At 41.2% G+C, this 22,610-nt stretch overlaps 2 protein-coding genes across 2 annotated transcripts; both read right to left on the bottom strand.

The window, feature by feature from the left end:
• Positions 1-204: 204 nt before the first annotated feature.
• VDAC3 (voltage dependent anion channel 3) lies at positions 205-12,355 on the bottom strand. The gene is made up of 9 exons (XM_068174565.1): positions 12,271-12,355; positions 10,794-10,865; positions 9,638-9,687; positions 5,479-5,631; positions 4,395-4,447; positions 2,869-3,096; positions 1,876-2,026; positions 951-1,008; positions 205-698 (listed from the first exon to the last, which is right to left on the bottom strand). Exons 2-9 carry the CDS (start codon positions 10,858-10,860, stop codon positions 607-609), a joined length of 852 nt encoding a protein of 283 aa, XP_068030666.1. The 5' UTR covers positions 10,861-10,865; positions 12,271-12,355; the 3' UTR covers positions 205-606.
• Positions 12,356-14,802: 2,447 nt separating this feature from the next.
• Positions 14,803-22,604, bottom strand: POLB (DNA polymerase beta). Its single transcript, XM_068174611.1, has 14 exons — positions 22,573-22,604; positions 22,438-22,495; positions 22,297-22,363; positions 21,700-21,774; positions 21,127-21,185; positions 20,392-20,441; positions 19,931-19,982; positions 18,893-18,947; positions 18,732-18,804; positions 18,180-18,250; positions 17,368-17,454; positions 16,426-16,490; positions 15,747-15,886; positions 14,803-15,131 (listed from the first exon to the last, which is right to left on the bottom strand). The coding sequence occupies exons 8-14, from the start codon at positions 18,905-18,907 to the stop codon at positions 15,037-15,039; spliced, it is 546 nt and encodes a 181-aa protein (XP_068030712.1). The 5' UTR covers positions 18,908-18,947; positions 19,931-19,982; positions 20,392-20,441; positions 21,127-21,185; positions 21,700-21,774; positions 22,297-22,363; positions 22,438-22,495; positions 22,573-22,604; the 3' UTR covers positions 14,803-15,036.
• Positions 22,605-22,610: the final 6 nt, after the last annotated feature.

Below are 22,610 nucleotides of genomic sequence, written 5' to 3'. Positions count from 1 at the left end.
TTCACTGTGCAGGTCTCTAAAATGTGAGAGGTATAAGAATGTTATCCTAGAAACCACAGGAGAAGGAAACCTTCAGTGTATAGGTATATTGTAACAAAGCATTTGCAGATTATCTATTAACTGTGCTTACAGTTGCATGAAAAGAAAAAAAGACCAAAAAACCCATTTGGATGGAAACTTGGTAAGAGTCAACAGACGCCAACCTTGTGTTTTGACCGTGACTAATTTATTTCATTCTGACGTAACCCCAAATTTCCACTACAGCACAGAGACCTCCTTTTATAAAAGGCCATGAAGTATAGGACATGCAAAATGCAATACAATAGTGGGGAGAGGCTGGATTTTCTTCTGTTTTTTTTGAAACAGATTTAAAATACAGGAAACTGAAATGTGGCACAAACATCACAACTTCTATGCATTCCTTCACGTGTCTTCCTTTGTTGTGCTGGCACACTCTGGACTTCAGCACTGGGTTAAAGTCATTCTTGGGAAGAGTAGAAAGTTCACACTTCTTCAAATTTCAGAGTAATATTAAGGCTGAAGTGCGTGGGGTACACTTTTCCTTCATCTTCCAGAGCACCACCAGTTGTTTTACTTAAAGCTGTGTTAGGCTTCCAGCTCAAATCCCAGCCCGAGTTTGTGACCTCCAGCACTGAAATTCTTGGCGTCAACCAAGCCTGATAGTGTCAGCTTTACACCTACAAAAGCAAGTCATGAGAACCATCATACGCTGAGATCCCTGTACAGTGCTCTCTGCCTCAGCTACTTGACTTCACTAACGTGGCTTAGTTGCCACAGGAACTTGTGTACATAGACATCCTTTACTTCTGAGTCTGTGTACAGACTTCTGGCTCCTTTGTTCGTCTACTGTGTTTTTAAGATGACAGTGAATTAAACCACAGTGTAGTACTTAATGCTATTTTTGCCCATTTGCAGTGAGAATTACGTACCAGGTCGGAGGGCATGAGTGTAACCAATTCCAATGAGGCTGGCATTGTTCACTTTAGCCTACAAGAAAAAAAAAATCACAGTATTTATAAACTGAATACTTAAATATTACAGAAGTGTCCCAGTGCCCTGAGAAGGGGGCTTAGGTATTAACGCTCTTCAGCTACTTGTGGACGAATCTCTATTAGAAGCATGTTACAATCTTTTCCTTTTCTCAGCAAATAGTAGTCCTACACAAATTCTGCCTACACAGAATGCCATGCTGTTCTTCACTGCCTCCTCTATTATGTCTTAATATCCTTTAAAGAGCTACTTACTACAGTGCCTCAGAGCCTGTTCACATCACTCAGGAGTGATTTTCTTTTTGCTTCTAATGAGCAAGAAATACATGAATATGCAATCCCCTTTCTGCATTACTACTCTTTGAGCTCTTTACAATAGTATTTCTCATGTTTAATTTTGGTTCAATGGTCCTGGAACCTGTTGTTTTGAAACATAAATGCTTGTTACTTCAATTCTTAGTATTAAAAACACTCACTTGTCAGCTGACTTTCAAGGGTTAACTTACTGTTCGGAGAGGGCTGTAAGCTCAGCTTAACTTCCACCATTGTAACCTTAATAGGGTTTTTCATTATGGATTTCAAAATTAAAAGGACACTGTGTCCTTTCATTACCTTTTAAAATACATTTTGCAGCACACTAGTCAGACTATTTCACTATGGACAAAATTATATTTAGGACTTCTTTTCCCCCATAATTTCACAAGTGTGATGTGTGAGGTCCCAATTTAAATTTGAACCACATCAGAAGCCACAGTTTGCAATCTACCATACTTCCTCAGTAACTAGTTAAAGCAACTGCTTCGTAACATGAAGTTTCAGTATTTAGGGGAGCTTGAAATACTCATTTCTGTAACAAAGTTCTTACCACAACAGAAGACTTGTCATCCAGTTGGTACTTTCCAGCAATACCAAAACGTGTGTTGTTACTGCCAGCAGTCCATGCAAGATTGACTGATGTCTCAACCTTATTAGTAACCTTCTGATAAATAGACCCACCAAACTCAGTGCCATCATTCCTGTTTGTAATAGATGCAAGTGTGTCAAGCCTTGCCTTGTTTAGTAACTCCTTAGATTAACCCTTCCCCATAATCATTTGATCATTATCTCCTAAACAGGCTCACTACTTCCTAGCTGGAGCTGGCAGACTGGTGCTCATATTTTTTTTACACCAAACATGTTTTGCTTTGCAGAATGGAACAGGACTTTGCAATGGCCAGAGACCTACAGTTTGAGGTTCTGACAAAAAAAAAAAAAAAAAAAAAAAAAGTGGCAGTGGGTACTGCCACTGTGTAGTAACACATAAAGGAGACTTCAGTTACAGGAATGAGAAGACTGAAAACCATGTTGTGGCATTACAGTTGTTTAAATACACCATCTTCAAAGCATCTCAGGCCATCTGAATGCCAAGACTAGAGCTATGCAGGGATGACAGCTGGAAACAAACACAATGCTACAGCTGCCTTTCTCCTTCATCTTGGCCATTTCTCAGGGAGAAACTTTCTGTCTGATGGAGAGGGGGAGAAGGTACAATAGTTTAAATGAAGGGTTTTTTTGTCTCATGCCATTACAGAAGTTAAAGCTCACAGCTTTTAATTAAAAATTACCATAAAGGACCTTTGCATCACCATCTTAGATATACAAACCCCAAAATTGCTCTGAAACAAGGTGTCAAGACAGTCAAGAGATGGGAAGTTGCCCCTGTTTTAATTGTACTGGAAATGAAAACACTGAATATAAATTAACTGGAAACAAATCAGCATCCCCTTCCCTTCACCCACCTTTGACCTAAAGCCATTACTGCTAACTATTCCTATAATGTGGCTCCTCTGTCGTTTTTCTAGGCTCAGGTAATACTTACACATTAGTGTGCAGCTGAAAGTCTCCTGCCTTATATCCCAAGGCAAAGTTACTTTGTGAAAGCTTATACTTGGCTGTATCATAAGCCATCTGGTAGCCAGCAAGCCAGCCTTCATAGCCCACCACTGCCCAGCCATAAATAGTTGGTCCAGAGAGATCAATGTCTACGTTGCAGCCTACATGTATATAATCTCTTTTGTAGGTGGTCTTCAACTTTCCACTCTTCTTCCTGCAGAAACACGCAGTTTTATCCGCAGTAGTACACAAGTATGTAATATATGTAGTTTTATTCCAATATGCATGTTCCTTAAGGCCAGTTAATGAAACTACTGTATTCCCTACTCGAAACTTAACTGCTGCTGAAAAGAGGGCACAGGATAAGGATAATGGTATTAGTTATATTCACCTGGTGCCGCTTTTCTCCCTACCACCTCAAACTCCACACAATCCTCAAGAAGCAAGAAAGACAAAATTGTTTCTCCTTAATGCTTTAAAACCCATCTGGTTTCAATTTTTTTTCCTCTGTGAGTGTAATGTGTTATGGCATCATCAGTTTATTTCAGGAGCGTCCATAAACCTGCAGCAATGTCTGTCTTTCAATGAATTTTTGTCTGTTTGGTTCTCTCCACTGTTCCTTTCTTGTGCAGTGCTTGCTTTCCTTTCTTCACGGCTGGGTACCAGTCTCCTCTACCAAAACCAGATTTTTTCATCCTCCGGACATCATCCACTTAGTCTGTTTTTTCTGTCCCTCTTGTGATACCTCTTTCTCCCTCCGATGCATGTCTCTGTTGATTTTGCTGCCAATTCAAATACAACTACGACAAAACTTTACCGCCTCTTTCATTCTCCCCCTAACCTCCTTTCTCTTCCACTCAAGACATGGCAGAACACTTGTGCTGCCTGTCGCTCATACCTAGGCCTGGGGTCTCATTTTTGACTTAGCTTCTAATTCCTCATATCCAAGCAGTATTTCAAACTCAAAGAGTCTTCTGACAGGCTCTCCCCATCAATAAATGAACACCAGTCCTTATTTGCAAAGCAGTCTCAATCTCTGTGCATTATTCAGACATAAACAGCCCTCCTTTGCTCTACTACTTACCAAATTTAAGTACATGAGAACAGAGAAAGACAACTAAGTGCTATTCCATTGCCCATTCTACCTCCTCATTCAACTGCACACAGACATTTGGCCAAAAGCATCAGCAAAAAGAAAAAAAAAAATTTGCTTTACTGACTTGACAGCCATAGGACTGTCAAGAACATGAAGACCTAGTCGTTTAAGGGGAGAGAGATTAGTACCTACTGCAGAACAATAAATTTGCCACTGGCCAAAAAGCTGAAGAATGCTTTCAAGCAGAACTTGTCCTTCCGAGTTAAGTATTATCCACTGCCTGCAGAAGATTCTACAGTGACTGCAGAATCTTCTCCAATAAATGCTGAGCTTTTACACAATGAGCAGAGTAAGTATTTTTAGAAGTTATGGGAAATTCTAGCAGTCTGTAGATAAAGGTAATAGAAAATGTTTACCCTGTGTTTGGTACAAATGTAGTGTCAAGAGCCACCTTCAACCCTTCAGCCAACTGCAAAGAAAATTACACATCTGCTCAAAAATCGGTTGAAACATAATTTCTTATATTCCACTAGTAGTACTCTTACTTCCTGTCTAAAGAGAAAACAAAATAGAACTATAATGTCTCCCTCATGATTTACAATGAAATCTGAAGATGCTGCATGATGAAGGATTAAAATAGGACTTCCCACAAGGAAGCCCTTTAACAGCAGACTTTGTAAAACCTTCCTGTTTTTACATACAGGAAGATGACACTGACCACAAGAAAATTATTCACAGAATAATGACAGAAAGAAAACTGCTCAAGTCATGTTTCCTTACTCTTTACAGTTCAAACAGTCCATACCGTAGCTCAAAAATCTCTCATAATCTACAGATACTCTGTTAAGACACAGTACTTCTTCACAGGCCAAAGCACATACCCGTCTCATTTTCCCCCACCTTTGTTACTAGCTAAACAGCACTTTCTATTTTAAAGCACAGGTGAAAGTACAAACACGATGGCCATACATGGCAGATGGCACTACAGAATTTTTACTATCTTTGGCATCATTACCTTGAGGCATTAAGTGAAAGGCATAAACATAATAATATCAAAAAGAACTGTGTTTTAAGAGTGCTGCACGCTAGCAACCCTTTGTGTAAGCAGTGCCAAGCTGAAAACATTCATCTTTCTCTTCAACCTTACAAAATATATTCAATCTCAAGGCAGCCAAACTTGAGTTCTTATACATTAAAGCATTTAAAATTATGAGACCTGTCTTTGGTTTCTCTGCCTGGCTGCAGCAGTGACAATTCTACATAGTTAGGTTCATTCAACTAAGCTAGGTAATTCTACACACCTGTAACTGCAGTAACTGTACCCCCAAATCATCACCTAGCACCCCCCACTCCCAGCCTGTGTGTTCTGCAAATACACGTAACTTCTTTTAATACTCCAGATACTTTTGTACAATTTTCATTCTCCAGTGTTTTCTGTTCATCTCAATACAGTCTCATACCAGTTGCAGACACATTTCCAAAGTATCTACTTAGTCTTACTTGATTCTCGACACAAACTTCTGTTCCCAGTGTGTTATCTGTGTTCCACTTCTGAGTGAATGTAAGTCCGTGGTCTTTCTCCTTATATTTGGTCTCTAGACTGCCTGAAGCCTTGCCTGTGTCCGTGCTGGAAGAACCGGTTGCAGTGAATTCCTGTCAAGAGCACAATATCACAAAATCACAAAACAAGTCTGAGTTGGAAGGGAGCCAGAAGGATTATCAAGTCCAACTCTTATGTGAACGGCCCATACAGAGATCGAACCCGCAGCCTTGGTGTTATTAGCACCATGCTCTAATCAACTGAGCTAATCACAGGGTTTAAGTAGCTAATCATGAGTTTCAGCAGTCTTTATATTTTATTACATTCAGTTTTTCCACTTGTCAAGTGCCAGCACTCACGCCCTTAGGCCTTTTGACAGAACCCTCAAAATCATCATGCTCCTCTTCCCTATCCCCACCTAAAACAATTTCTTTTGCATCACAAAATGCTACTCCTTCTGGCATCTCTGTTCTGAATATTTCTTTTATTGAGGTGTACTGATAAGAGCCTTGGAACTTGCCTAGGTTGGCAAAAGCCCTGTTACACCAAGACCTGACATCTTCATTCACTTCTCATCACGGGAGTTTGATTACTTGCTACCCTGCATCTTAACTTTACCATACTTTTTCCCATGCTTATGCATCAAAAAATCCTTTTTCTGACTTTCACTGCCAAAGTGGTAGTTATTTCAAAACTCCACAATTTGCTCTGTACTTTCATGTGACTCTGTATCCAGATATAAAAAGATACTTGCTTGGGATACAAAGCTGTATATATTCCTGGATTTTTCTTCACAATCTCCTCTAATTCCCTTTACCATCTTACTAGTACTGTCTCATTTGTGGATGGAAAAGCACCTGTTGCAGTCCTGGAAATCCACTCCCCCTTCTAAAAGCAATCCTACATTCAAATTAGGTGAATAGCAAAAAGAAAAGAAGTATTTTCTCACATGTCTCTGAACATCTTGTGTGTTTTTGCATTGTAGTCATTTCCCCCTGCCATGTTTCAGCAGTGAAAATGTTTTCTGGAGAACTGATGCTTTTCATACCAACTACTGCACCCTAACATTGTGGTTCCCCCTACCATTTATGCTATTGTCATTTAGACTCTTCATATACTGTGGTGATGACTTTAGTATCTTCCCCCACAACTTCTCTTTCATTCCCTCAGCCAATAACTCCACTTCAAAAGTTAAGTCACCCTTCATAAGGCACCTTCAAATTGCAGACCTTTTCTCCTTTACAGTATCAGAAAGTAACCTGACCTGAGCACCTTGACATCGCTCTGTCAGGTCCTTCACTCAGTAGTGTAATGAAAAAAATAACTTTGAATTTTGTGGAACATGCATTTTGTAATATGCTATTCGGTCAATTCTTCACACACCAGAGCTTCCTGTTATTTAGTGGACTTGAAATCTCAATATACATCTCTCCTGGAATAGCTCAAGAGGCAGTGTTTCACACACAGCTGAATATTAAGCAGTGAACAGGCACACTGCAGCAGTAGTAAGCTCAAGGTGTACGAGTTAGGTTTTAAGAAGCGTCTGAGAACTGCTCTCATTTGTTATCCTCATCTCTCCAATATTTCCCTTGAAGGAAGATAAATAATCTGTCACTACATTTACAAGTTTTGTCTCTCTTGAAGTTTAAGTATTGAAGGATACAGTGCTTAAGAGATGGCAGGATCCATTTCCAACATATCCAAGCTTTGGAACCCTGACTTTCCAGATCCTTCTCATTCCAGGACTGTATTCCTGGATGTACATTACTTTGACAATTCTGGACTTTGCAGAGTATACAAGGATACAAAGACTGTCTTTAAATGGTTGTTAAGTGCTGGGGAGACAGGTCACACTCCTTACACACATTTTGGGGTGGTGAGGGATGCCGCTGGGGCAGGAGGAGACACTTAAGATAATGCACTACTGCAACAGCACAGCAGTTATGTAACACATCTAGCCAGCTACCAAAACATGTGACAGAAGTCAGGATGTATTAAGACTACTTTAAGACATAATTGCTATGTCTTAAAGTAGTCTTTGTCATAATTGTTCTAATGTCACTTCCATAAATTCCATGTAAAGATGTCTCAAACCTGCATCAAAACTCAGAAGTAACTTTCTTCTAATCTTAGAACAGGAAACTGATTAAAAAAAGCTTGGCTTCTTTCTCAGATCAAGTAAAGGACAGATTGTAAACATTTGTCTCAAAGCCAAAGGAAATAAAAAACCCTGCATTGTCATATGATCAAGAGCCAAAGCATTCTTTCAGGCATCAAGAACTCAATCTGCTTCTGGAAGCAGACACCACAGAGACAGAAGTCTGCTGCCATCAGTCTTTATCTGTGTAAACTAGAACATCTTGCCAAACCATTATTTCTTGAAGTTTTTTTAGCTGAAAAATCAAACTCATTCTGGCTCCATGTCACACGCCAGTCTGCATCAGCAGTTAAGCATAGCTTCTCACTGTCCTTCTAGTTCATGGTGCCCACCATCTACAGGAATGCTGTGCACTTAGTAGGCAAAACCACTTGCAATCTATGAAGCAGTTATAATCAATAGACACTATCACTGTGGTTTTCTAAGTCCATGGGAAAAACACCCAAATGTTTGTGTCGTAACAATCTGAGGCTATTCGTATCCATGTATGAATTAGTTCTCACGCTTTGTTCCTAACTTCATCTCCATCCCCAAAACTCTATTATTGTTACATCAGAATCACTAACAAGCTCAAAACCTGAAGCAACAGACAATTGTACCAATACCATATCTATCTTGTTTTCCCTCTTGCTGTTTTTACAGCGTTCTTGTTGTGGATTGCTGGACAAAGATTGCAAATGGCTTTACATACATGGATCATACAGCATATCTAGGGTTATGGACACAGTCAAACTGTACAGCGTGAATAACAACGCAACTAAAAACAATTCAACAGTTTACAAATGACTTAGTATGCAGCACAGAAAGCCTTGTCAGACAAAGCAATAAAGAGCCAACATGTCAAAACAGTCACCATTCTTACCAACTGGATAAACATCCAGAGAAAATCGCATGGAAAAGAAAAAGCCCATTTTAGAACTTAATACAGTTGTTCATGTTCCATCACAATCAGAAGACAGCATAATTAACTATTAGCATATTATTTGAGAATCAAAACTTCCAGCCAGGAAAACTGCCTATCAAGAGATGTCAGTAAACAGAGGCAGCCATAGTATGGAGACCACATAGTTCCTTGTGTCCACGCGTTCCTGGTGCACAACGCAAGTAATCATCAAAAGCTCAACTGAGACAGAATGCAGTACTACAGAAGTAAGGACTTACACCATTTGCACAATAAGAATGCAAGAGAAGGAGGGAGCTCAGGCAAATACGGTTACAAAGTAGGCTGAGAAGCGACTCGTCTTACCAATCAGAACAGCACTGAGCGGTAAGACATGCTGAACTCAGAGTCAGTGTAAGAAAAATATTATCTAGTAGATAATGTATGCCTGTGGTTAAAGATCAAAATTATGACACCCATTCCTAGTTTTGCCAGACCTCCTGTGAAATTGTGAGGTAGCTCCATTTCTCCATCATTAAAATGGGGATCACAGGATTCTTGTTACTTGGAATGCTAAAGCTTACTTAAGCTCTCAAATTCTACATACAGGGTACTGCAGGACTGTTTTCAGTTTTAATTAAGTCCTGAATTTTAAGCACAGTGGAAATGAGTGAAAACATAGTTAAGTTAAACTCCGGTGCTTACTTGTCCCTTGACCTTTTGGATAAAAGTCCCTCTGGACTAAAATTCCTATGAAAACTAGTAACCGCAGGGAAACTCAGTTGCATTCATAAGTAGAAATGAGAGCTATGTAAGGGGAAGAAACTCATCTTTGGGATGTGCCAATGGAACAGGCAGGAAAGTAACAATAAGGTGTACAAAAATTCTTGAATGCCACAGAAAAAAAAGTACTGCTACATCAGCTTAATACTATTGTAGAAATATCTCAGTCAGCTATGAGTTTTAAAATGAGAAATGAAAGAGAGAAGCAACACCTGCTAGCAAGTTAATACTTGTTATCAGTTCAGGAATTTGTCCTTACACTGCTATGCTGGTGATATTGAAAGCCCCAAATACTTACCACCCCACTGGAAGACTTGGTCTTCAACTCTAACTTGACCATTCCAAATCCTGAAAATAAAATAGCACATAGCACCTGTTTCACTGAAAGATACAAACAAGGCTTCTTATTTTCAACACACCCAAAGTAAGCCAGGTAGGGCTGAAACACTTTTCATGTTTAAACAGTTGTTGATCATACTGAGGGTTACAAGGATTATGGGAAGAATGACTGAAGGAATTCTGACCACTCAAAGTAAGTTGCCTCATAATTTATAGTCATAACAGATACCAACCGTGAAGTACCTCCACCTTCTGTAGCTACCTGCAGTCTAGGACCCATCAATACAGTTAACCATGTCTTCTGATTTACTTAGTTTACATTTTATTTCTGATTTCAGGCAGGAATTTTTTCTTCTCTACTCCAAAAAAATATGTTTCAACTTACTTCAATTAGTGCCATATACAGAAGTACTACTGCTTTCTTCCTTTTCTGTCTGCTCTGAATCTAGGGAAATATCTGGCCCTTGCACTAAGTAGAAAAGCTTGAAGTAACTGACTCTAAAACAGGGAACTTGAGTTGATTCTTAGCAAAGCCTGAACTGCAGGGTGGGAGAGACCAGACCACAGTGCATTTTAGTTTTATGTAGCATATGGATTTGGGATACAAATGAAATCTTTATTACACACAAACTCAAATTAAAAAAAAAATCAACACCTTCTAGTACTGTTTCCAGAAAAGGAACGAATGCAAATACTGTGAAAATATCTGCACTCCAGCTTTAACAAGAGGCTATTCTGATTAACATAAAGGTCACTCTTCCTCAGGAACCTGTTTACTGCCACATGTGGTCTCCTACAGCCAATCTATATCAGTATCCCTGATTTAATGACTCTAAATAGATAAATCAGAAGGCAAAAAAAGGAGGCAGCATTTTTCAGAGACTAGTCTGGAGTGCATATTGAGGTCAAACTTGTAATTTTCCCCTCGAACTCTTTGCCACTGCAGTACTATCATAACATATGTCCAAAGTTCAGAATCAGAAGGGGCTAGATGCTCCAGGGCTCTGCTGGTAAGGTATTAGGGAATCTCTGAGGTACTCATGTTCTTACAGGCATTTTCAAGATGCCTAAGGGAAAAATCTGAAAGGTAATCAAACCATCCTCATCTTACTTACCATATCCCTTGTTGAAAACATCCCTGGCAGACTTTCCCAAGTCACAGTATGATGGTGGGACAGCCATTGGATCTGAAGTACAGAGGAAGCTGTAAGAATCTTAGCTGTAAAAGCATAAAATGCAAACTATATCCAAAGCATTAATAAACATCTATGATTAGTAGTCTCTGAGTACGTCACCAATACAGAACTGTCAGATCTTTGAAAAATGTTCATCAAAGTCATCCTTGCATTATTGTTGCTTTGTCCAAAACAAGCTTCAATTCAAAAAATTTATAAAAGCCAATCCATTTAGAATCACTGAACCCAAGCTATTACATTCCACTACGTATGCTGGCCTTACAGACTTACATTGCAAAAAGAACTCATAGGAGCCTTATTGCTGTTCTGATAATGACGAAATACTGGTTTTGTGACAGGACCCATTCTGAAAGGGACCTCAACGCTCAACACTTCCAAACGCTGTCAACGCTTAACAATTCCAAAGGAAAACAGGTGTCACTTCCATCTACACTTGTGACTTCAACGAAAGCTTTTTCAGAGATGTGAAAAATAGGAAAGAGATCTCTGTATACTGTTCAGTAGCCATCAGTAAGTATTTCTGCACTGTGCACACAGAGCAGCAAAAACTAAATTTGCTAATAGGGGTACATTTCCTAATACTGTTACAACTACATAGGAGAACATAGCTCAAATGGATGGGCATGTAGTATTGCAGCGTAGATGATACATTTTATTAGTTACCACAATTTAGGGATTCTGCACCAGAAAACCCACAGTAAAAAGGCAGGCAAACTCTTCCCCGGTGGAAAATTAGTCTTTCTCTTCTAAAATAAGTCTGCAGAAAAACAAAAACTCCCCTAAACACCAACCCCCACCCGCAAAAAAAATCTTGCAAAAGAAATAACAATAACCGTGAGGCCGGTTTCATGTTAACTGACGGATGCGGCGGGGCCTTCTCCACGACCACCGACACGCGCCTTTCGCGGTGGAACCAGAGGGGCGCCGGCTGCGCGGCCCCGGGAGCGCGAGCGCCGCCCCCGCCCCCGGCACTGCCCGCGTTACGTAACGGGTAACGGAGCGGGCGCGCTCCGGCGCCTCTTCCTCTCCCTGATGAAATGCCGGCGCCGTAGGAACACTCGGTCGCAGCCGCCCCATAAGTTCGTGCCTCCCGGCCGAGAAAGCGGAGCAACTGGCAAGACCCCCGGCCGCCTGGTCTCAGAGAGAGAGCCGGCCCGTGTCCCGGGGCTGCCCTTTCGGCAGCCCGGGGGCCTGTGGACGACGAATTGCCGCCGGAGCGAGGGGCCGGCGCCCCCTGGGGCTTCTGGCCCAGCCCCGCCGCGGCAAGGTGACTCAGGGGACGCCCGCCTCCGCCTCGGACGGCACCGGCCCAGAGGACGGCACCGGGCTCCACGCGGACAGCGCCGCGAGGCCCTATCACGCCCGGCCCGGCCCCCCGCCGCGGCCCTGATGCTACCTGCCGCCCGCGCTGCCTCCGGTACGGCTCTCAGCGCCCCCACGCCCGCATGCGCGTCGCCACCGCTGCGCACGCGCCCAGGCTCCGGTCCCGCCCACCTGGGTGGGCTGCCGCCGCGCGGCCCCGCTCCATCCCGCGCGCGGTCAAAGCATGGCGGCGCGGCGGGAGCGCGCGTAGGAGCGCGCTTCGGCCTCCCGCCGGTGCGACGAAAGGCTGCAGTGCAGCCGGAGCCGCCTCCGCTCTCGGCGACACGAAGTTGTGCTTCGGAGGGGCAGAAGAGGCGCCTCCTGCGGAGGTATTCAGTGCCGCAGGCCCCGCGCCCAGGGAGCTGTGCAGGGCAGCCCCGCCTCACCCAGCCTGTCAGAGTCGGTACGAGACTCCAGCGGGCACTAAAGGCCCTCTCAAACCTCGATCAGCAAACCTCCTTAACTCACTGTCAGCCCCGTCTGGAACTTCTGCACAGACAAACCCCTTAGAGCAACTATAGCCTTGAATCAAAGGAAGGACACAGGCCCACCCAATCTTCTTAAGGTAAGACTGCAACTAGGACAAAACCAAACACTGACAGAATGGTGCAGCTAGTATCGTTGACAAAGCTCAGCTGTTATTCTGCACATAAATAAGGTTGTCTATGCACCCAAATAAGAGTATAGTACATGCCCAATTACACAGATTCCCTGTGATAAGGTTCACAGCTATTGCCTCCTACGATTACCAGACATCTTGCAGTCTAGTACAAGTCTAGAAGAAAAGCCAGGGAACTGAGATAGAGGGAGTGGGGAGAGAAAGGAGAGGGAAAAAAAAAAAGACACAATGTATATTTATATAATTCACAAAAAACAAGCAAGCTCTCGAAAGAAGATATTTTCTTTTTTTGCACATAGAAGAATTCACAGTTTTATGGAGAGGGACTGCAAGCCAACGAATTCTGTGTCAAGGTCCAAGACAAAGTAGTCTTCTGGGCTACCTGTTGAAGATGGAGAAGGCATCAGTGTAATGCTGTGTGCTGGCCAGGAAACATTTGTAAACGTGGTAAACTGCTTTTTGATCTTCTAAAATTACAGTGAAGAAAATAATAATCAAACACCACTACACATTTGTAGGAATGTGCCCCCTGTTGACAGAGTGGCCAAATTATCCTTTGTCTACTTAAAAAGGAAAAAAGCCCAGAAGTTTCTCTCCTCAATTTGGTAAAAACACACCTCATAGGACCTTTGGGACTTCGCCTCAAACTTAGGGCTACCAACTGGACAGAAGCCAAAAGGTCCCACCTAAGTAATTCACTAGAAAAAGAAGAGAACAAAAGATGTAATCACTTTTGTAGGGTGTTTTAGCAGGAGCAAGAACCTCTTGCCCCTGGCTCAGGTTTTTCTCTGTAAGAGCTTTGTTATTTTGCCTTTTATTAAAACTTTTCTGTTTCCAACACTACCTCAGAAGCCACCCTGCTAATTTTATGCCATTTGAGGTAGCTGGGCTATCTTGGGTGTGATAGGTTCTCTGAGAGCTCATAAGACCTGGCTCGAGGAGAAAACATATCACATATTCATGATGGAATATTCAATTTGTTTATTCCTATTGATTACTGAAGTAAATACTAAATATATCAGCTATATATATTTTTTTACAATGAGGCATCAGAATACTTCACATAGTACCAAGTTAACTTCTAGTTTTCTTACATACTACTGCATGCATTAGCACTGGGGAACGTTCCCAGAAAATAATTAAAACTCCGAACAAGTAAAATGGAAGAAAATAAATGGATAAGTAAGAGCATCAGCTTGATGAACTCTCCTTGTATAAGAACAAGTTGAAAATGTAGTTGTTCTGCAGGCTTAAGCGAGATGAAAATAAGAAATAGTATTCAAATACAATAGCACCAATACATTCCATGCTAATGCTCTGTAACACATGGAAGCTAGTAGTTTACTACTTTGAAAATTTTTAAGTTAACCAACAGAATCCCTGTCCCAAATACAACTAGTAATGCATTCTTGAAGAGACCTCGTCTTACATCCAAAATACTCATTACCTTTCCCAAATATTAAAGGGGAGGTGTAAAATAAGATTTGACAGGTTTGCATATTAAAAAGGGCAGACTGGATCTACAGGAGCACTAGCAATGCATCAATTAATCAGACCAAGCTGAACGAAACACAGAGCACTGCAATCAATAGTACTACAACATATCTAGTAACAAAATTCACAGTTCACATGCAACAGGAGAATGGCCACCCTAGCAAATAGCCCATACTGAAAGATTTTAGAAGTCAGTACACAGGAGCAACTCGTCATGAGCTTCAGCACTGCACCAAGACACTTAACACAGGTATGATGAGACACAGAGAGTAGTTGAAAATGGTACTCTTCAGGAGTACTTCATGATATAGCCTGCTTTTTCATTCTGGTATCTAGATATATATAAGATACAAAGAGAGATGCTGGATGCCCCATCCCCAGAAACATTCAAGGTCAGATTGGACTGGGCTCTAAGCAATCTTCTCTAGTCAAAGATGGCCCTGCTCATGGCAGGGGGACTGGACTACATGACATTTACCAACCCAAATTATTCTGTGACTATATGAAAAGGAAATCTCACAGGATCTATCTTCACGACACATTCTGTTCAAGTGCCATGGACTTGCTTTAGCTATCAGTAATATAACCTTTTTCAAGTAACATTCAAAATAAGACTATGCACTTTCACATCTTCATAAGAAGCTATGAAAATATCTCTGTAGGCTATAGACCTAGACAAGCAGTTAGTTATTCACTCCGATCCTTTGGCTCTCGGTATTTCCACTGGATATAGTCAAAGATGTCTTTTTCACATTCTACTGGCAGGGCCTCTCCGGCAACTCCTACAAGCAAATTACACAGGATATTTGAAAGGTGGAAAGTCTGTACCATTCAGAAATGCCAAATGCATTGCAAGATTAAGACAAAACTGCTGTAGGTAAAAAAACCCTGAAGAATCCACCCAGAACAACCTCCCCACCCTCCATGAAATTTTCATAGTGTTTACATACTGATTCTTATTAGTGTCAAAGGAAATAAGGTAATGAATTAACTTTAAGGCCAAGTGGTTACGTAGTTAAATAAATTTATAATTGTGTGTGGGTATATATAATCACATCTCCTCCAAAGCAAAGCAACTGAATGACATGACATACCCTGTGAAAAGAGTAGGAAACCAAATATGTGCTGTGCATGGCACAGAAAAAAATCTTTAAATCACTAAGACTTTAAGTAGCTTAGGAGGCCCAATAGGTAACTTTGTGCCACAGAGCTGCCTGTATGTAAGTAGGCTGCCCTTTCTTGGTGTAATGGTGCCCAATATCAAAAAGGACACCGTGAAGAATTTCACAAACTATAGCATTTATCAGAAGTATTTCTGAAACAATTGCAACCCATTGAAGGAGATCACACAAAGTGCGTAACTAGAAAGAATACTCTGTGCAAAAGCTCAGACTGACCAGTAACACCCAGGCGGCGTATTGTATATTCATTGATTGTGAAGCCCATTTCCAGAGCATGAGTTCTCATGTTCTTATTGAATATATCACTTCCTGTGAAATACAGTACACCACAGTAATACTGGTCTTTTGGGATAAGCCTAGAATAAAAAGTAAAAGTGAGGACTTAGAATAAATATACAACAAAGAAGTAACAAGCTATTTAGAATCCAGTAGTTCCAACGCTTGTAGATTTACTTTGTATTTATGCATCTACATTCTGCAACTCTGTACATTTAGTTTTCCCACAAGCCAGATGTGAAAGTGAAAGGAACTGCATATGAAAGAAAGGTTCAGTGTATCTACCCTTACCCAGAAGTTACTGGTGTTCAGCCACTACCTGGTTATGGTGCTTGCACTTCTGCTGAGAATCAGTGTCACAGCAGGATAATAAAATAGGACACAATTCTGAATCTGAATAGAGCATCATGATTTGAAGCACAGCATTATTGCTAACAACCTGTTGTAATTACTGGCAGTTGTCCAGTGGCTGCCACACTGCAAAGGCATTAGAAGCCTAGTAAATGCCATGTTCTGAACATGGAAGTAGAGATTTGAATGAAAAAACCTGATGCAAATGCCTACTCTGTAGCAGACAGCTAAACTAGGGGTTTGGGTGGGGGGATTTTGATGCATGTACCGGATATCAATTCTGCGATGTGGATAAGCTGTTCCATCTTCTTTATCTGGCAGCTGACAGACACCCTATGAGGAATTAAGGCAAGCGAGAAAGTCAGATGAAATTAAACAGATTTGAGAACCATCTTTACCTCCCCACCCCTAAACAACCTCTAAATAATCCTCAGCCATCCTGGAAAGCAAAGTTAAATCCCTGCTGAATTGAATAAATATTTTACTAGAACAGCCAGATATCAGCATACAGTGAATCACTATTTTACACTGTTGTGAGAACTGTTGTAGCATACAACTGCTTAAATTTTTATTGCACCAGGAAGGGCCCTAATTTCCCTGTCCTCATTATTATCAGGCATTTCAGTATGCACGAATATCAGCAAGTTGCCCCATGGGACACAAAAAATTAATGTTCTTGTAATTCATTACTTGCTTTAGGCATCCCACATATTCCCTATTATATCCTAAGTTTAGTAGCTTATCCATTAGATCTGTTCTGCAGCAAAACTGACACAAAAGGAGACAAAAGTGTATTCTATATTAGACAAAATGAGGTAAACATAGTTCTGAGATCAAAGCTAAATGTTTCCAAGATCCTGAGGACACAGTTACAGAAGTGGTCACTGGTGCAATTGAAGATGTGATTTTATGCTGAGGTTCCAGGAAACATCCAGCAATACAGACACAATTGACAATATGTGATGAAGGTTATGTCAGCAGGGTTTAGAACTACACAAATATCTGTACACTTTCTAATACTGAAATCTTACCATAATGTATTCCCTCAGAGTTAACTGCAGGAAATTCTTATGAGATGCAAGCGGGAGAATTAAAAAAACAAACACACATCACCCCCAGTTCCAGCAACCCAAGCAATTGTATTCATTCTAGCTTCTGGCAGGAAAAGTAATCCCCCCACAACATCCTTCACCACCAAAAAAGCTCTTACCATGAATTTTGTGTCACCTTTAGACAGCATATCTGTGACAAAGTGGACTTTTTCCAGCTGTTCTACAACCTGATGCAAAAGTTTTGACTAGGAACAATGGTACCAAAGAAGAAGAAATTACTTCACAAATAAAAGACTATCTTACCTATTTACTAGGTAGAGGCTCCTATAAGTACAGGACATCATCATAATTGTATGTACTATTCTACATGAAATTTGACCAAAACGGAAAAAAATGTAACAATAATACTGGAAAAAAGCTAATAAAATTACAGTTGTGCAACATAAAAACAATTTCCACCAATACCCCCGAGTGAGATCGCCTTTAGTTGGAAATGACAAATCTAATTCAGCTTTTAAACAACAAATCTATAGAAGGAAGGCAATTAAAAAAAAACCCCACTATCATTAATACTACTTCAGCGTTAGTCCCAAAAGATTACAAGGGCAGCAGGACAGTTTCTTATCATCTAAATGATTATGGCTACATAAAGAAATAGTCAGTCTACCTTTAATCCAGCTAGCTTTACAGTTCTGCATTATTAAAGCACATTAATTCAAGGGGGTGGGGGAATATATGTGACAGAAAGAGGAAGGAGAGAAGGGTAAAAATAAGTATATTGACTAGTTCCACAAGAGAAATGCAACATAATACATGGACCTGAGAAGTAATTGTAACTCCTCAAAATAAACATGGTAATCCAAGAGAAAAGTTAAATATTATAGTAAATACAAAACCACAAAAAGCTGCAATACAAGTCTGAGATTATATGAAATGTACAGTTCTGATCTGTGGCATCTGAGAAATGCACCTGTTTGGATGATTCGGATGTGAAACTGGGATGGGTTAGGAGAACATCCATATCGCCACTTGACTCTGCACCTAGGCAAGAAAGAAGCAAAGAAAAATCCCATGTGTGGCAAAGTATACTAATGTTGGTGTACATACATCTTACCTCTTCTTATAAACATGGTTTTCTAGCAGGGAATGGTCACTATTAGAGATAGCAGAACAAAAAATAATCTTAAAGCAAAAGAATCTTGTTCTTTCATCAAAAGTTTATATTCTCCATACATAAGAAAATATCCAATAATTTCTTGTGCTCTATAGCAATGAAACACAAATGTTGTTAATGTTGTTAAAAACAAAGCAAACAATTCATGTTACAAGATACTACTCTTTACGGGGGAAGAATGGAGAAGCAAGGATTTATGCAGGTGTCTCATCACTGAACTAGCTAGTCAAGACAATACTAACAGGAAAAGCCAGGTTCCAGCATAGTCTGTCAAGAAGAACAACATACATTGTAACTTGTCTTGCTTACTATCCCAAAATAAAGATAACAAGATCACAGAATACCAACCTCGCCTAAAACTGCCACAGACTGTAGCAATATAATTTGGGTCCAGTTTCTTTATCTCTTTGAGCACAATTTCCTATGTAAAAAGGAAAGAAGCGTGTTTAGAGGTGGCCAGTCATTCACTGGCCATCAGTACATCACATTCTTAACAATGAGATTTTTACCTGCATTTGCAGCATTTCTTCCCTTGGGATTCTTTTCTCAAAATCTTCAAAGTATCTGCAAATATAAAAATAGAAGTATCTGAAAGAGTGGCAGGGGCAGCATTTTAAAATTTTAGTAAATTAAACGTATATCAGAGGAAAGAATAGTAACTTACACTACTGTCACATCACAAAAAGCTCCTGACTCTCATCAAACATCTTAGAAAACATCTTGCAAGATGACAGTAAAAACTCACAACTGCAAGTTTGACAATGCTCAGAACCCAGTTTCAGTATTTCCACTGTATGCAAAGAGCTGCTATGAGGTAGGAGAAGTATTACTGTATAACCAATTGCTTAATATTTACATAGCCCTCTGAAAATATAGAAGGTTTCTGACAAAACTCAGCCCACCAGCGAGCAGGAGGAACAGGTTCCCCACCCATGGTCAGAGGTGACCTATGTTGGAAGGAGCTAAATGGAAGCTCGCAACTCAAATACAGCTCCAGATATATTTGCCTTCCACCATAAAACTCAAATTGTCAGCATGCTGCTTGACTGTGGAGAAAAAGAGGGCAAGTGAAACACCATTGGCTTTATTTGGTTCACTTGCAGCTACTGACAAACACAGCTATAGTTCTTCCAGAACTACCACACCGAAGAGACACTCAACAAACAGCAATCCAGCTGATGAATACTGAGGGACAAACACACATTCTGCATAGCATTCTCACATTCAGACATGCAAAGGTTACCTTGTTCACAGCACGTAAAAAACCAGCCTGGGCCACTTCTATGCAGATTGTGAAGAAACAACTCCACAACATTGCTAAAGTGATTCTCCATGAGCTAACTGAAGAAGTCACTTGACATTAACGTCCCTCTGAATGGAGACTAAGCCTTCCAACCCAAATGAAACAAAAGCTCTAAATAACTGCTGAAAAGGCACGTAGAGCACAGAAAGAAGGGAACCTTACTCAGCCTGTGTAACCTTATATTACATCCTGGTGTCTGAAGGAGTCATTAGAAACACAACCACTTATACCCAAGAAAGCTTACTTCAACCCAATTCGCTGGTGATGGGTCAGCTTGTGCTCAATTTTTCTTAGATCTGGAAAAGAATCCAAACAAAATAGTTAACTGAGGACTAAAAATCTTACAGTAAGTTTCCATCAGTGCAAAGATGATGCACATAAAGGATACGTAAGGAGAATACAACCTCAAAGGAGGGAATTTCAAACTACCTACACAGCAGCTGATAGGATGACCACAAATGCACAGAGCACTTCCAACAAAGACTTAATAGACCACCAAAGTCCTTGTTACCTTCCACGTAACCTGCATGTACTGTACTTTGGATATGTATGAAATGCCTTAAGCCTGTGTACTAGCTTTAGCATCTTACACGCCCTCCTCAAAGCCTAGGGCATATATGCTACCACAGTACCACTGTTTAAGAGGCAGCTTGACAGAAAAAAAGATTACTGGAGTGTGAACCAAGGCCCCATATTCACACCTACCTTCTAAAGTCTTAATTCCTTCCTCAACAAACTTCCTAGCAGCAGCAGGACTGCAAAGAGACAAGGCAATCTGGCATCAGGAACAGCAAGAATCTTACAGCACTGAACAAGACATTAGAATGATTTATAACTGTGTAGGTTCTTAAAGAGTAAGACTGAGGTTCCTTGTGATGCTTACATCTTTTCAGCATACTCATTTTCAGTTTATGCTTTTGGTCAGCAGAGAGCCAAAGTTTGGCCTGCACATTTTTTAGCGTTGATATAACTATACAGTGATGTATAAGAAATTTAAAAAGTCACAGCAAATAGGCAATATTGCTTCAGACAGTAATACCAAATGCATGATAACATTGCAGCAGAGTTCTGATGGGCTTTTTTTATTTGTTTGTTTTTGTTTTGTTGCCTCCTTTGAGGCTCTGCTTCTCCTTTTATGAAAACCCTGAGGCAAGAGTCTCACTTCCACAGTTCCATTCTTGACCTGCATCTCTCTCCTTCCCCTGTCAGGAAGCTTTCCACTTCCACTCCTCTACCACAAAGTCCATAGATCATAATTCTATACCCTTTTGCATCATTCCATCCCATAATCATGACTACAGTGTGTCAGTGTGGGCATTACATTATCAGCTCAGGCTCATTCTCTTCATTATGTGCAATCACCCAAATTCTGCTCCTAAGTCTATCAAATGAACAGGAACAGGGAAAAAAAGCCCAGAAAACACCCCAAGAAACTTTTACCCAATGCCAGTGACTCGTGTCAGGAAGTTGATAGAAGCACTTGTATCATCTTGTCGAATCTACAAAAAAAACCCACCAAAAAACAGTGCAACCCAAATCCTTCTTTACTCCATTTGCAATAAACAAACAAATAAAATGAAGCCTTGAGAAGATAAAATAGATTAGTCACACTCTAGTTTGGAGGTTCACTGTAAGTCACTGCAAAACAGTACCAAGGGCAGTGTGGTGCATTATTATGCCACATGTAACTAGCCTGAAAACCACCCAACTGGCCACGCTAAGGCCAACAGCAGGCCTAAAGCACAAAACTCCACAGCCTTCCAGCAACAGATTTCCACTTCTGATAGAAGACCTGCACATGCTGATTATGTAAGCTAAAATATTTTAATAAATAGACAGTTTTGAGGCTTTGTCTGAGCTTCTCAATCCTTGATTTCTACTTACCATACACTCCTGTGTTCACCACTCCTAAGACTCTCCAGGGACAACAACAGCAATGAACAAACAGGCTACTTTGCAAGTTATCAAGAAAAGCAGCTATTGAGAAATACAGAACAGGAGAAAGAAACCCACCTTTTCCAATTTACGTAGTTTTCCAGTGGATAAGAACTCATCTATCTTTTCAGCTATTTTAGCACCCACTCCATCCTAAATATTGGGGGTGAGTACAAACAAGTTAACTTAAAAATCACTTAAAGTCATTATATGTGGGAAGCAAGGAAAACTCCCTAGAATTTAGAGTCCAGAAAGAACTATGGGCACCCAAGACCACAATAAAATACTGGACCATGAAAGAGCACAAGAATTCAAGGGTACAATATAAATGGCATAAACACTGTAATACAAGGGCTATATCAAGTTTCCCCGAAGCAGTAAGTTTGAACAAGGCTTTGATTCTTACTGCTCAAGATCTCTGAATTAACAAAGGAGTAAGAGGGCAAAGGGAAAAGATATTTTTACAGGCAGAGGCTCAGATGGGATGCCCATTCCAGCTCTGAAACCCCCACAGTGGCCACACCTCATCTGCGTCCCCGAAGTCTGATTCGGGTACCGGAAGGAGGCGCTGGCAGGAGCGGGGCTGCTCCCACGCGTCCCAGGAACCCCCAGCACCTCGTCCCCGCTCCGGCTGCCCCAGATCCTCCCGCCGCCAACACCGACACGAGCACCTACCAGCTTCTTGGCTTCGGCCCCGCTCTGTATCTTGCTCGGATACCGAGAAATGACCGAGGCCGCTTTCCTACGGAACAGTGCCAGTCAGCGCCCGAACGGGCTGGGGCCCGGGACGGGGACGCGGCGGGAGGGAAGCGGTACCTGTACGCATTGTACTTGTGGATGGCTCGGTTCACATTGCGCTCGTAGTTGGCCAGTTCTGCAGGAGAACCGCGGTGAGAGCAGCCGGGCCGCGGCCGTTCCCACCCACAGAACCGACCGAGCGCACACACCTACCGGTGAGGAAGTCGGTGATGCCCTCGTTGGGGCTCTCC

This window comes from Anomalospiza imberbis, chromosome 28 (assembly GCF_031753505.1).
Source record: "Anomalospiza imberbis isolate Cuckoo-Finch-1a 21T00152 chromosome 28, ASM3175350v1, whole genome shotgun sequence".
NCBI lineage: Eukaryota > Metazoa > Chordata > Aves > Passeriformes > Viduidae > Anomalospiza > Anomalospiza imberbis.
The sequence above is the reverse complement of the archived record's forward strand: the minus strand, read 5'-3'. Positions and strand labels throughout refer to the sequence as shown.

What these genes read in the sequence shown, in the direction of transcription:
- VDAC3 (XM_068174565.1), bottom strand. Translation starts at nt 10,860, where the DNA reads ATGGCTGTCCCACCATCATACTGTGACTTGGGAAAGTCTGCCAGGGAT. An exon ending in TGTTTTCAACAAGGGATATG is followed by an intron (nt 9,688 to 10,793) that starts GTAAGTAAGATG and finishes TTTTATTTTCAG; the next exon opens with GATTTGGAATGGTCAAGTTA. An exon ending in TTTCAGCTGCACACTAATGT is followed by an intron (nt 2,027 to 2,868) that starts GTAAGTATTACC and finishes TATTACAAACAG; the next exon opens with GAATGATGGCACTGAGTTTG.
- POLB (XM_068174611.1), bottom strand. An exon ending in CATCGCAGAATTGATATCCG is followed by an intron (nt 15,887 to 16,425) that starts GTACATGCATCA and finishes TTTTTATTCTAG; the next exon opens with GCTTATCCCAAAAGACCAGT. An exon ending in ACGCCGCCTGGGTGTTACTG is followed by an intron (nt 15,132 to 15,746) that starts GTCAGTCTGAGC and finishes ATTTGCTTGTAG; the next exon opens with GAGTTGCCGGAGAGGCCCTG.